The 13,956-nt window shown below is 38.9% G+C and overlaps 1 protein-coding gene across 1 annotated transcript in view; it reads right to left on the bottom strand.

The window, feature by feature from the left end:
* Positions 1-13,187, bottom strand: part of LOC131163852 (dynamin-like protein ARC5) — a 41,110-nt gene extending 27,923 nt beyond the window's left edge. Inside the window, exons 1-9 of the mRNA XM_058120648.1 lie at positions 12,584-13,187; positions 2,816-2,980; positions 2,594-2,716; positions 2,071-2,292; positions 1,020-1,153; positions 843-935; positions 585-648; positions 331-379; positions 116-198 (exon numbers count right to left, since the gene is read on the bottom strand). Coding sequence (XP_057976631.1) covers positions 116-198; positions 331-379; positions 585-648; positions 843-935; positions 1,020-1,153; positions 2,071-2,292; positions 2,594-2,716; positions 2,816-2,980; positions 12,584-12,919 — 1,269 coding nt within the window. The 5' untranslated portion in view covers positions 12,920-13,187. The remainder of the gene's footprint in view (positions 1-115; positions 199-330; positions 380-584; positions 649-842; positions 936-1,019; positions 1,154-2,070; positions 2,293-2,593; positions 2,717-2,815; positions 2,981-12,583) is intronic.
* Positions 13,188-13,956: the final 769 nt, after the last annotated feature.

Genomic DNA, 13,956 nt, shown 5'->3' with positions numbered 1-13,956 from the left:
CCTCTAATATATAGTAAGTAATAGACTTGTGAAAACCATCTCTACTAAGATATGTGCAACCATGAAATTATTCAGTTCAAAATGATATTTAGGAAATCACATTTTAAAAGCTTACCGGTATTAGCTTATGTGGGAGCTGAATACCATCAGTACCAATGAACGCACCCCCATTAACCCTCTCATCTTGCAATGTTTCCCCTGCAACCATGAATGAAAAATTAATCTATCAGAAATTACTGCAAATTGAATGTTTCAGTCAGGATAACAGAAACAAAGAAATAATAGCATCTTCCACCGAAGCTGTCCACATTAAGCCAAATCAACATTTACCAAATTTATCTGGAGGTGCAACAACTGTCCCCTTCAGTAGTATTGATAACTGAATAATAAAGCATGAAACAGCCAAAACAAATTAATTTTCAAAAATCATAAGTCAACCAACACAGATATTCTAAACTTTAACAGGATGAGTTCAAATGGCTAACAGATTTAACACAGAGATCTTAATCACAAAAGCCCCATGTCTTCATGGATAGAACAATTTTGACCACGAAACAAAACCAGCAGCCCTAGTCAGTAGAAACCTTGGTAAGGAACAGATCATGAAAAGCTCTTCCTTTCTCTTTTAGTTTTACTTCATCCAAAGTGCTGCATAATGGAAATTAGATGAAATATCATTAATTATAAACATTTCGAAATTTGAACCAATCCACCCAACCCCCCCCCCCCCCAGGGCCAATAAAAAACTAAAACAAGTTATTTAAAAAAATAAAAAAGCATACACTGTATGCCCAATGAACAGCCTCAAGAAACAGCATTAATTGATGAATCAAACTACGAACCTGAGTTCCAGATTTATTTCACTTAGCTTCCTTGTTGTACCACGGTATTCCTTTTCAAGAAGTGGAATGATTGATGGAACACTATCCATATACCTTGCAACAATATTTCTCTCAAATTTTAAATGAGAGAACATAAAAATTCAACAAATGATCACAAAAAATTTAGGTAACAGGTACCTTTTTAACAGCAATTCTTCCAGGAATAGCCTAAGTTTGCTTACACCTATTCTACTTCTTTCTTGTTTTGACAGCGAGCGGCCCAATTTCTCTTCCAATGATGCAACATCTTCCATCTCTCTTAAGGAGATAGCCTGCAAGTGAATTACAGAATCAGAAAGTAATTGAGTGGGTGCTCAGACTGAGGAACTACTAGTGAGCTCAAATGCAACCCATGTGCCATTTCTAGACGCTTTGCGACCCTTACGTCAATTCTTTCACCAAGAAGCGCAGTCGTCACCTTTTTGTTCAACCAATTATATATCCCATTCTTATTGGCTAAGATGATTAATGGCATCACCCTATCAGTCATGCTCAGCCTACCACTATGATACCCCCCACTTACCTCATTGGAAAATCTTATGCCTATTTTCATGTCAGAACTTCTCCTTCTAGGTTCATTCTCTTTCACTCTACAAGGGTGCAATACTCTCACCTTGTGCCTTACTCCCCTTACCTTCATCTTACTATTTACTCTACATTCCACTTGTCCTTGCATGTTTACATCATCCTATTCCTCCTTCCTCCTCACTTGCTACATGGTACCTAAGCTATTAAGGATTGCCCAATGTGCCTCCAGCCTTCTCCATCTCTCTCATCAGTTCAAGTCTTCAATTTAGAACTACCTCTCCAATACCTCACTGTGTCATTAAAAACCCCACCCAACTACAATCTTCTAACCTTTTTCACTTTTCTCCACACAATATAGAAGGACAATCACTTGACAAAGCAATGTAACACTGCAGTAATAAAGTATCTCAAGGTCACACACCTTAGATTTTTACTTGACATGCCGAAGTAATCTCAGTGGCATAAGCAGCACTCTTCTAGCATACAGCCATGAATTTATAGAATAAGAAGTGGGGAGACACAATCCAATGAGTAAAGGAAAGATATGAAGGATCAATCCATCAATAATAAAAACATGCCTTGTTATGCAGACCAAAGATTAAAACTTCATCACTATGTAAACTAAAACAAAATACAAGACAAAGCTTGGACAGCAATATACCTGCTTAAACTCGTCATCTGATCTGTAGACAGATTCATGTCCAGAACCAACTCTCCCAGAGGGTACAGATGTAAAAAAGGGTGAATCACCTAATATGAAGCCATCAATCGTAGAAGTAGGGGGTGAAAGAAACACCTCCACATCTGAAGAACGGGCAAACTGGGGTATTTTTGTATCAAGTTTGGTTGAGACAATTACAGTCCTAGATAGCTCAGGATCAATCTGCATGTGATAAAATGTGAGAATTCAAGGCTTTTTCCAATACCTTGGCAAAGATAGCAGAGCATCAAGTCCTCCCTAGAGAAGCAACTACATGCAGTTTCATGGAAATACAACCTCATTTGTTTAAGATGAGATTTAAGACCAAAAATTGAAATTTTACTGTTCCAATGCCAGTGAAAGTTTTCCCTGAAATTTGTATAAATGATCTCAGAGCAAATGCAGGGAAATTGGGTTTAAAAACATCTTGCATTCAGAATAATTTACATTCATGGTAACCTAATATAATTAAAATGACACATACTTGCATCACAACCCTCCTTGTAGTTGCATTACTCCAATCACTGCAATCCTCAAGACATAATATGATGAACTCTTTATGCTGCATTTTAGCTCGCACTAGAGACTCCACTGCACGAGCTTGACTCTGCCATGTATGGAGCCATAACGTTCATCACCACTATCAAGAGTGAGGTCAAAAAGAACAAAAATGGGAAGATTAAGCATTCCTTGGGTTGAGATCAACCTGCAAATTTCGATTTTTCCTACCAGGGGCAGGAGCAATAAGTCCTGGTGTATCTATAATGGTAAGGTTTGGACAATATTTGTATTCTACTCTAATGATAATCTCTTTAGCGGAAAATTGACAAGCTTCACATTCCAATCTCATGTTTTCAGCTTCAATGTATGCCTACACAGAGTCAAAGAAACAAAGGTTATAAAGCTGAAACATCCTAACTGAATTCTTCTAATCCATCTCAGATCAGAAAGCAGTTAGGAAACAAAAACAGTGTGAGCATCAACAGCAGTCAACATTGAGAAAGGAATGACCATCAAAAACTAATTTCATGGGCCACTCCTCTACCCCATAAAAAATTAAATTAAAAATCAAAACAAAAATGCAAGTTTGAATTTCAAATAAGTGTAAATCTTCAAATTAATCCAAAAATTCTTGGAGTACAAGCACAAGTAATTCAACATTGGGATTTTTTTTATAGAAAGCAATAAGTCACATAAGGCTCACAGACTGCTGGCATCCCAAATGCATTTACCACTTAGTAAAAAAATACGCAGAATAAATAAATTTTAGTAAAACGTAAAAATGTACACTTTAAAATTTGCATGTTTGAAAATTTGAATGTATATATCCCAATTGAAGTTTGGAAATGCTTAGGTAATAACGGAATTATATGATAAACTAATTTATTTAATACAATTTTAAAAACTAAGAAAATGTTAGATGAATGGAGGAAAAGCACTTTAATAGGTATATACAAAAATAAAGGAGATATTCAAAATTGTAACAACTATCGTGGAATTAAACTTACGAGTCATACGATGAAAATATGGGAAATGGTAGTTGAACAAAGATTAAAGTTAGAAACGAAAGTCTCAGAAAATCAATTTGGTTTTATGCCTAGGAGATCTACCACAGAAGCTTTACATCTTTTAAGAAAATTAATGGAAAATTTTAGGGAAAAGAGGAGGGACTTGCATATGATATTTATTGACCTAGAGAAAGCATATGATAGGATACCTAAGGAAGTTCTATGGTGGGTTTTAGAAAGAAAAAAAAAAAAGGTGTATGTAGTAGGTATACTAATATCATTAAGGATATGTACGATGAAGTAATGACTAGTGTAAGGACTATAGATGGATTAATTAGAGAATTTCCAATCACCATAGGTATACATCAAGAATCTGCATTGAGTCCTTATCTTTCTACTTTAGTGATGGACCAACTGACTAAGAGCATTCAAAAGGAGGTTCCATGGTGTATGTTGTTTGCAAATGATATTGTATTAATTGATGAAACTAGGGATGAAGTAGAGGCTGAATTAGAATTATGGAGAGAAGCTTTGGAATCTAGAGGCTTTAGGATAAGTAGAAATAAGATAGAATATATAAAATGTAATTTTAGTAATGATGGGAGAAATATTGGAGACAAAATTAAACTTGATGATGAAGAAATAAATTGCACTTGTAGATTTCGATACCTTGGATCTATTATGAAAGCTGAAGGAGAAATTGACGACGATGTAATACATAGAGTTAAAGCAGGTTGGGTAAGATGGAGAAGTACTTCAAGTATGCTCTATGCTCTTAGAATACCCTTAAAATTAAAAGAGAAGTTTTATAGGATAGTTATAAGACCAGTTATGCTATATGGATCAAAATGTTGGGCGACAAAGAAACAGAATATCCAAAAAGTAAAAGTTGTCGAGATGAGAATGCTTAGATGGATGAATGGTATAACAATGAAAGATAAATTAAGGAATGAACATATTTGTGGTAAGTTAGGTGTAGCTCCTATAGAAGATAAGATAAGGGAGGGACGACTCAGATGGTATGGACACTTGCAACATAGGTCACATAATGTGCCAGTGAGGAAGAGTGAATTAGTTACTGTGAGGGGCAGTAAAAATGGTAGGGGTAGATTTAAAATAACTTGGAAGGGGATAGTGAGTAAGGATTTAATATCCCTGAATCTATCAAAAGAAATGGGTCATGATCACATAAATTAGCGAAAAATGATTCATATAACCGACCCCACCTAGTGGGACTTAAGGCTTGGTTTTGTTGTTGTTGTATGCAGAATAAAAATATGAAAAACATACAACCAAATGTAGTTAGATAAACATTTTGTGCAAAAACTATTTACTAGTGCTTATTAATGAATAACTATGAAATGATCTATTATAATGTTAATATAGTAAAAAATTTTATTCGGGTGATAGTTTAACTCCATTCTGAAAGGGTTTCATTTTTTAATCTAAGCATGGTAATTATAATTAATGGCATGGTAATTGATGTCATTATGTGATTTTTATCCCACATAATTAAAATAATTAATGAATATTAGGTAATTATACAATTAATACTCAGTAAGAAAATTTGTTATGCAACAAATTTTGTAAATTTCATGAATGGTCACTCAACTTTAGTAATAATTTCAGATTGATCACTAAGCTTCAATTAGAAATCTATTATGCACTAAATTTTGCACATGGTTTTAAATTTCATCCAATGCAGTGTTTGTCTCCTGTAAGTAATGGAATGCTCTCCTAGCATCCTAGTCATCAATCCCAGACAGCCATTTTGGCTGTAAAAATCGAGAAAATTCATCAAAAGCATTGTGATGCCTGATTTTACTTTAAAAAAATCTTAACCCTAACCCCCATACGATTGGTAGAAAAAGTATATTAAGTGGTAAATTTGGGAAGGTGAGACACAAGAGCTTACTATCAAATATGTGGGGATAGTGTTGAGGAGATGATTGTTGCAAATTGGATAAGGCTAGAACAATGTTTGAAGATCATTGCAAATTGAAGATCAGTGATTAATTTGAAACTACTCAAAAGTTCAGTGACAATGAAATTTTCCCTCCTCAAATTTTTGGATATGATAGCAGTGTCTTACAATGCAAAAAATATCAGTACTCTTTAGACAATCATTTGCATTTTGCAAGTATTTATTTGTTGAGAATTCCACTTGTGAACTTGTCCCACATTGGAAAAATTAAGTGGATGATGGGTGCTTATATACATGGTTGAGCCCAAGACCCAACAGGCTTAAGCTTTTGGGTCAAGTTGGTGTTCAACCATGTGTATTTGGGATGTGAAATCTCCAGTTGAGAAAACCAATGGATTAAAAATAGATTGATTATCTAATTTGTGAGAGGGATTCCTGATGCCTTGGTTCTTGCAAACTTGATTTTTCATCCATAAAAATAATCTTAGTTTTAAATCTTTCTAAAAAGAAGTCAGTTGTCTTCTTCTTTAAAAATCATTACTATTCTTTTTATTTTTATTTGCCCATTTGTGTTCTTTTTTCCATCTCCCTGTGGAATCAACACCCCAAAGCCCATCTATGGACTCCTCTGGTGCTAACAAGTGGTATCAGAGTCGACGGTTCATAACTCTAGGTGAGCGACATCATAAAAAAAAAGTCGAGGCGTGAAGCTAATTCTACTGACATGCTAACAGTTGGAGGACCAAGTGTATGACCAAGGCCAATAAGGATCATCTAGGCTTGGAAGATTGATCCGAATAGGGTCAAGACGTGGGAGGTAGGATTGGCTCGGAGGCACATGGAATGCAATCTGAGGCATGTAAGGCATGGTAGTAAGGCCCACTTGAGCAACTGTTGGAGAATTTGGCTTAGTCCCATAAGGGAGATGGATTCTGTTCACTCTATATATAAAGATGAAAAATATAGTGAAGGAGGAGGAGGAGGATTACAACACACTTAACTCACTCAACTCAATACACACTCACAGTGTACTCACACACTGATATTCTCATACTCACACACTTGGTGTTGTGTCTTCACACTATAGCAATGGAAGAGGATGTCTTCCTTTTATAGGGGAAAGGGAGGAGATTGGGGAGAAATTTTTGCAACCCAAATCTCCACCATATCAGTAGCCAAAGAGAGAAATTTGCATGAAAATCAAGATTTGCGGAAATGGAATTAATTTGCATGGAAAATCAAGATTTGCAGGCATGGAATTGATTTGCAAATCTTTTAAAAATCTGTCAACAATTCTCCCCCTCCATGCCCATCAGAGGAGAACAATCTGTCAATCTTCAGTTGACATCCATCCCAGCTATGTCTCTACATAGCCTGAACTTCTCATAAGTAACCACCTTTGTCAACATGTCTGCCAAATTCTCTTTAGTGTGAATCTTGACAAGCTTCAACAGTTGTTGTTCCATCACTTCGCATATCCAATGATATCGAATGTCAATATGTCTTGTCCGGGAATGGTACATTGAGTTCCTGCTCAAGTCCAGAGCACTATGACTATCACAATGCACCTTGTATTCTTCTTGTTTGACACCAACTCTTGAAGAAACCGCTTCAACCACAACATCTCTTTTCCAACTTCTACAGTGGCAATATATTCTGCTTCTGTTGTGGATAGGGCAACACACTTCTACAATTTTGACTGTCATGATACAGCTCCCCTTGCAAAGGTGAACAAAAAACCTAATGTGATTTTCTCCCATCAAGATCACCAACCATGTCTGCATCAGTGTAACCCTCCAAGGTTGGTTCAGCTTCCCCAAAACATAAGCATAGTTCCAATGTACCCTCCAAGTAACTGAAAATCCATTTCAAAGCTTCCCAATGGTCTTTCCTTGAATTGGAAAGGAACCTGCTCACAACACCTACAACGTGAGCAATGTATGGTCTTGTACACACCATTGCGTACATCAAGCTTCCAACTGCTGACGAGTATGGGGCTGTTACATTTCTTCCCTTGATAAGGAAGACAAATTCTTGCTTAGCTTGAAATGATTAGCTAGTGGAGTACTGACTGGCTTGGCACTTTCCATGTTGAACTTTTGATGACATGTTCAACATACTTCTCCTGTGACAGCCATAATTTCCCGGCATTTCTGTCATGACTGATCCTCATGCCTAGGATCTACTGGGCTGAGCCTAAGTCTTTCATCTCAAATGACTCAGACAACACCATCTTCAACTTGTTGATCTTGCTTGCACCCTGACCAACGATCAACATTTCATCAAAATAAAGCAATAGTATAACAAGACTACCATCAGGGAATATCTGAACATATGCACATTGATCTGCTACAGTCCTCTTGTATCCATGACTCACCATGAAAGAGTCAAACTTTTTATACCATTGTTTCGACGCTTGCTTGAAGTCGTAGAGACTTTTCTTCAACCTACAAACTAGGTGCTCCTTCCCTGGAACTTCAAATCCTTCTGGTTGCTCCATGTAGATGTCTTCCTTCAAGTCTCCATGTAGGAAAGTTGTCTTCACATCCATCTGTTCGAGCCATAGATTTAACCTGACTACCAATCCAAGTATGACTCGAATTTCCGTCATTTTACTACTAGTGAAAATATCTCATCAAAGTCAACGCCTTTCTTCTTTTCGAAACCTTTGACGACCAATCTGGCTTTATGCATCACTATCTGTCCGCTACCATCTTTCTTCAACTTGAACACCCACTTGTTCCTCAATGCTCTCTTCCCTTTGGGAAGTCTTACCAACTCAGACGTCTGATTCTTATATAAGGAATTCATCTCTGTTTTTATAGCTTCCAACCATTTGGTTTTGTCAGTATGAGATTGGACATTTGGACCTCTTGGAAATTTTCTGGCTCCCCCTCATCAGTGAGTAAAAGATACTCTGATTCTGGATATCTCCTCGATGGAATCAGAACACAACCTCTTCCTGATCTTCTAGGCTCAACAACTTTTGGAGGAGGAGGTGCTTCATCATCTGATTGATGTGATGAATCTGCAATTTCTGGTGAAGCGGGTTGTTGCTCCCCCTGCTTCAACACCCTTTGCATCTGTTTCCAAAGGATCATCCTGCAGCTCTCCATTGCCTGTGGGAGAATGGGCTGGTGCAGGATCTAATACAAGGTCTAGAGCAATGGTACTAGGCTGCTTGGACTTTGTGAGGTTTTCAAAGTCCTTGAATAACTCATGCTCGTGGAATACCACGTCTCTGGATCGTATGACCCTCTTCATCTATGGATCCCATAGTCTGTAGCCAAATTCATCATCTCCATAGCCAATGAAAATGCATGGAATGGACTTAATGTCAAGCTTTTGTCTCTACTCATTGGATATATATGCAAAAGCTTTGCACCCAAACACTTTTAGATGAGTGTAAGAAACTTTTCTTCTAGTCCATACTTTGTCTGGAATTCCAAAATTCAGTGGTATTGATGGTGATTTATTGATAAAGTAACATGCGGCACGGATAGCTTTACCCCAATATGGCTTAGGTAACTTAGCTATACTGAGCATACTTCTGACTCTCTCCATAATGATTCGATTCATTCGCCCGACGACACCATTATATTGTGGGGTACGTGGGACCGTCTTCTCATGTCTGATACCACGATCAACATAATAAACTTTGAACTCCTTGGAAGTGTATTCGCCTCCATTGTCTGATTGGAGGCACTTTAGTCTTTTCCCTATCTATCTTTCCACCATGGTGTGGAAAGTTCTGAAATGTTCAAATACTTGGCCCTTGGTCTTGAGAAAGTATACCCACACCTTCCGTAAAGCATCATCAATGAAGGTGACAAAATACCTGTTACCACCCAGTAATTTTTCCTCTATGGGTCCGCATACATCAGAGTGTACCAAATTTAATAACTCTTATTTCTCTTTGTAGATGAACTGAATGAAACTCTCTGTTGCTTTTCCGAATAAGCAATGATCACAAGGGTTCAATGGTATACCTAGGGCAATTTTGATGAATGACTTCTTTACTAATGTGAACAACCCCTTCTCTCCCATGAGTTTGAGTCTCTTATCCCAAAATTTGGTGATGCCTCATTTTCTACATCGTTGAGACTATCATTGCAAATCTCCACCTTGGTTTTGTATAGCGTGTTGCATATACGTCCTTGGGCGACAGTCATGGCACCTTTCATCAATTTCCAGGTACTTTTTTGCAAAGTAGTTGTCGAAACCCTGTCTATCAGGAGCTGTCCCGGAAATAAGGTTGAGCTGAAGGTCAGGGACGCGTCTGACATCCTTCAATGTCATGGTGCAACCAACATTTGTCTTGATCTACACATCTCCAATTCCCACGATCTGGGAAAAACTGGCATTCCCCATCTCACCGTACCAAAGTCACCAGATTTGTGCGTAGTGAAGTAATCTCTGCAAGGAGTGATATGGTAAGAAGTTGCAATGTCTACCACCCACTCAGAATCGTAGTTCTTCATATGGCAGCATGTCTCCTCTTCTATCGAGACTACTGATATTTCTTGTGCGAGGGTGACCAGATTTGCACTCTCACCCTTCGTAGTAGGTTGACTACTCTAACCTTACTCACGTCGCAGTTTGTGGCAGTCCTTCTTCATATGGCCTTCAATGCCACAATGGTAACATTTGATCTTGCCTCTTTGCCAATTTTTACCGTCACTGGATCTGCCACGATCCTGGGATCTACCTCTACACTTGCTTCTACCTCTGCCTCTACCTCTACTACCTCCTTGAATTCGGCCTCTAGTTTCGATAACAAAGACTTGTGACTAGTCTATGCCTACTTCCTTCCTTCTAGTTTCCTCATTGAATAAGGCATCATTCACCATCGTCGTGGTAAGTGTGTCATCTGGAGCCGAATTGCTGAGAGTGACGACAAGTGTCTCCCAACAATCTGGAAAGGAACTCAAAAGAAGTAGAGCCTCTACTTTGTCGCCAATAGCCAGCTTGATAGATGCAAACTAGTTCACCAGGTTATGGAACTCGCTTGTGTGTTCTACTACAAAGGTCCCACTCTTCAGTTTCAGATTGACAAGTCACCTCATTAGGAGGGCTTTGTTTCGAGCGGTCTTGGCTTGGTACATGTTCTCCAGTTTCTCCCAGAGTTTGTAGGCATCAATCTCTTGGGCAATGTGATGGAATAGACTATGGTCGATCCATCGTCTAATCTGACCGATAGTCTTCTTTTGCATCTTTTTCCAATCAGTAAATGTCATTAACAGTGTTGGTTTCATGCCTTTGTTCTTCAAAGGATCCTCCAAATCCTTACAGTTTAGGAGATCAAGCCTTTGGGATCCCCATAAAGTGTAATTAGAGGCAGTGAACTTGATCATAGCTCCTGATGCTAAGTCCTTCATTGACTTCATATAATTCTTTACATTAAATGGCAATTACAGGATGTTTGGAGCAGAATTTTGCAAAACGTTGTGTCCAGAAGAGCAAAAAAGCTTTAAGAACATGTCTAACTCAGTGATGAATTAGTCAAAAATGGACCAAGTTAGCTAAAAAACCAATTCTAAACCAAGTTGACTCACTAGATTGACTTCCTGGAGAAAATGTTGGTAAAGGGTTCTGAAAGCGCTGATAAAGACAGTGCGTGAACTGCACTCGTCTTCAACCTTGGGAATGCGTGGGATGACGCGCCGACTACTGGAGGCGTGTGTGCTCACGTGAACTGCTGCTGAAACTTTCGAGAGAGAGTGTGGCTCACCCTGACCTCTAATTTTATCGTCGTTTGTTGCATTGTCTTTGCATCGACAAGAGGAACGCACTAATGTGCTCAATTTTTTATTTTGAACACTTTAAAAAGAATTTGGCCAGTGCGAAAAATTGCCTCAATTTTGCAATTTTGGCTCCAATAATAGCAATATGGCTCTGATACCGCTTGTTAGCACCAGAGGAGTCCATAGATGGGCTTGATACAAATGGATGAACACTAACTTGACCCAAAAACTTAAGCCTAATGGGTCTTGGGCTCAACCATGTATATAAACACCCATCATCCATTCTATTTTTTCAATGTGAGACAAGCTTACAAGTAGAATTTTCAACAATCTCTCTTTCACTTGTAAGTTTCAATTGCTCCCCCTTGAACGGAATTCATCTCCTTTATGGGAGTAAGCCCAATTCTCCAACAGTTGCTCAAGTGGACCTTACCACCGCACCTTATGTGCCTCGGATTGCATTCCACGTGCCTCTGAATCAATCCAACCTCCCACGTCTTGACCCTATTCGGATCGATCTTCCAAACCTAGATGATCCTTATTGGCCTCGGTCACACACTTCGTCTTCCAACTGTTAACATGTTAAAAGAATTAACTTCATGCCTTGACCTTTTTTTACAATGTCACTCACCCAAAGTTACAAACTATTGGCTCTGATAGCCCTTGTTGGGCTGTTAATTCCGCCCAATATCAAACAACGCATACAAAGAACACACAAGATTTATATGGTTTGGCCAATTTAGCCTACGCCCACGGGAGAGGAGTGACTTCATTATATATATATATATATATATAAAGATGAAAAATACAGTAAAGGAGGAGGAATACAACACACTCAACTCAATACACACTCACAGTGTACTCGCACACCGTAATTCTCACTCCCACACACTTGCTGTTGTATCTTCACACTATAACAATGGAGGAGGATGTCTTCCTTGTATAGGGGAAGAGGAGGAGATTGAGGAGTAATTCTCGCTGCCCATATCTCCACCAAATCAGCAGCCAAAGAGAGATATTTGAATGAATATCAAGATTTGCGCACATGGAATTAATTTGCAAGGAAAATCAAGATTTGTGGGCATGGAATTTATTTGCAAATCTGCCAACATTATCCTGCATTTACAAGCCAAAATCAACGCAACTTTGTGCTTGAAAGCAAGAACATTATTTCCAAAATGCCGCACGCCTACGCAGTACAACGCACCTCGGAACAAACAAAAAAAAAAAATTTGAGGAACGCCTGCTTCAGAAACTAAACTTCAGGGAACAATGGGTTCAAAATTCAATATGAGTACCTGAATTTGTTGGAGGGACTTTTCAACGGCGAGAGTGGGGTCGTCGTCGGAGAGGAGGCAGCAGAAGGGGAGCTCGCAGTCGGGGTTGTACTTCATGTGGAGAGTGATGGGGCGGCGGGTCTTGGTGCCGCCGCCGACGTGGTTGAATTGGAAGCCCATGAGGGCTTCGACGAGGGCGCTCTTGCCGTCGGTCTGGTGGCCGACGACCAACACCGCCGGCGCGTCGAATGGGGTGTGGAACTCCTGCGCCAGCGCGTGGAGTTCGTTGAACGCCTCGTAGAGCCTCGACTGGCCATCATTGCCACCAGCGCCCAGCGACCCATCCTCCCTCTCCATTTCCCTCTGCTCTGTTCTGCTCACAAGCAGAATGTGTGTGGATATGGCAGTGAGGAAGCTAGCTGAGCTTTGGAAAAGTGGAAATGGAGACTGGCAAGCGGCACAAACGGTTCGTTAAGCTCAAGCACCGAATAGGGGTGAGTTGGGACATGGACAGTGCCTCCGTAGAGTTGGATTACTGAATTTTAAGGCGGGGAATGTTGCAGTGACTGCGGAGCAGGTTCGTAGATTGAACGAACCTGTAGAAATTTTCATTTTAATTTTTAAATATTTTCTTTTTAATTTACATCGTATGGTTAAATTTTTCATCTAAGGAGGTCTCTTTCTTCTTATCTTTTAAGATCCCAAACGTCTTTAAAACTCTCCATAAAATTTCCAAAAAAAATACTTTCTTCATTAGAATCATGATTTCAAAAAATTTCCATTGTGGCTTGTCCATTTCCCGAACCCTGCATACATAGGAGCTTTGTGCATCGAATTGTCCTTTATGATTTCAAAAAATCTGAATGCAAAAACATCATAGATCTCATGAACTTTTTGTATTTTCTAATTTTCAAATGTTAGCAAACATACCTACTTTTTTTTTTTTTTTGGTTTGTTTTTATATAAAAATATTTAATAAGGTACGAAAAACTTTAATTCTCACTTTGATGCGAAGTAAAATTCACTAGATGGTCCAACGTATTTTAAACAGAAGACGCTGGATCATCCAGCGTTTTTTAAATAAAAGATGTTGGATGGTCCAACATCTTTTACCTGGGAGAGTTAGATGCCGTTTGACGCGTGGTAGCAAAAAATGTTGGATCATCCAGCAATTTTTGCTCTAGTTTTTGAACTTCTTCCTCCTCCATTTTTCACACGATTTGCAGAGTCTGCAACCGAGGGAGAACTAACGTCGAGGGAGAACTCACGCACCAAAAGGATGATTGACAGTCGGACGAGCTGTAGGTGACCGTTGCTCAAATTGAAGAGGCAACCATTGTGAGACAAGAGAGAACCCGAACGTTGGTGAAGGTATTATATAAAGGGAAGATGAG

This window comes from Malania oleifera, chromosome 9 (assembly GCF_029873635.1).
Source record: "Malania oleifera isolate guangnan ecotype guangnan chromosome 9, ASM2987363v1, whole genome shotgun sequence".
Lineage (NCBI taxonomy): Eukaryota > Viridiplantae > Streptophyta > Magnoliopsida > Santalales > Ximeniaceae > Malania > Malania oleifera.
The sequence above is the reverse complement of the archived record's forward strand: the minus strand, read 5'-3'. Positions and strand labels throughout refer to the sequence as shown.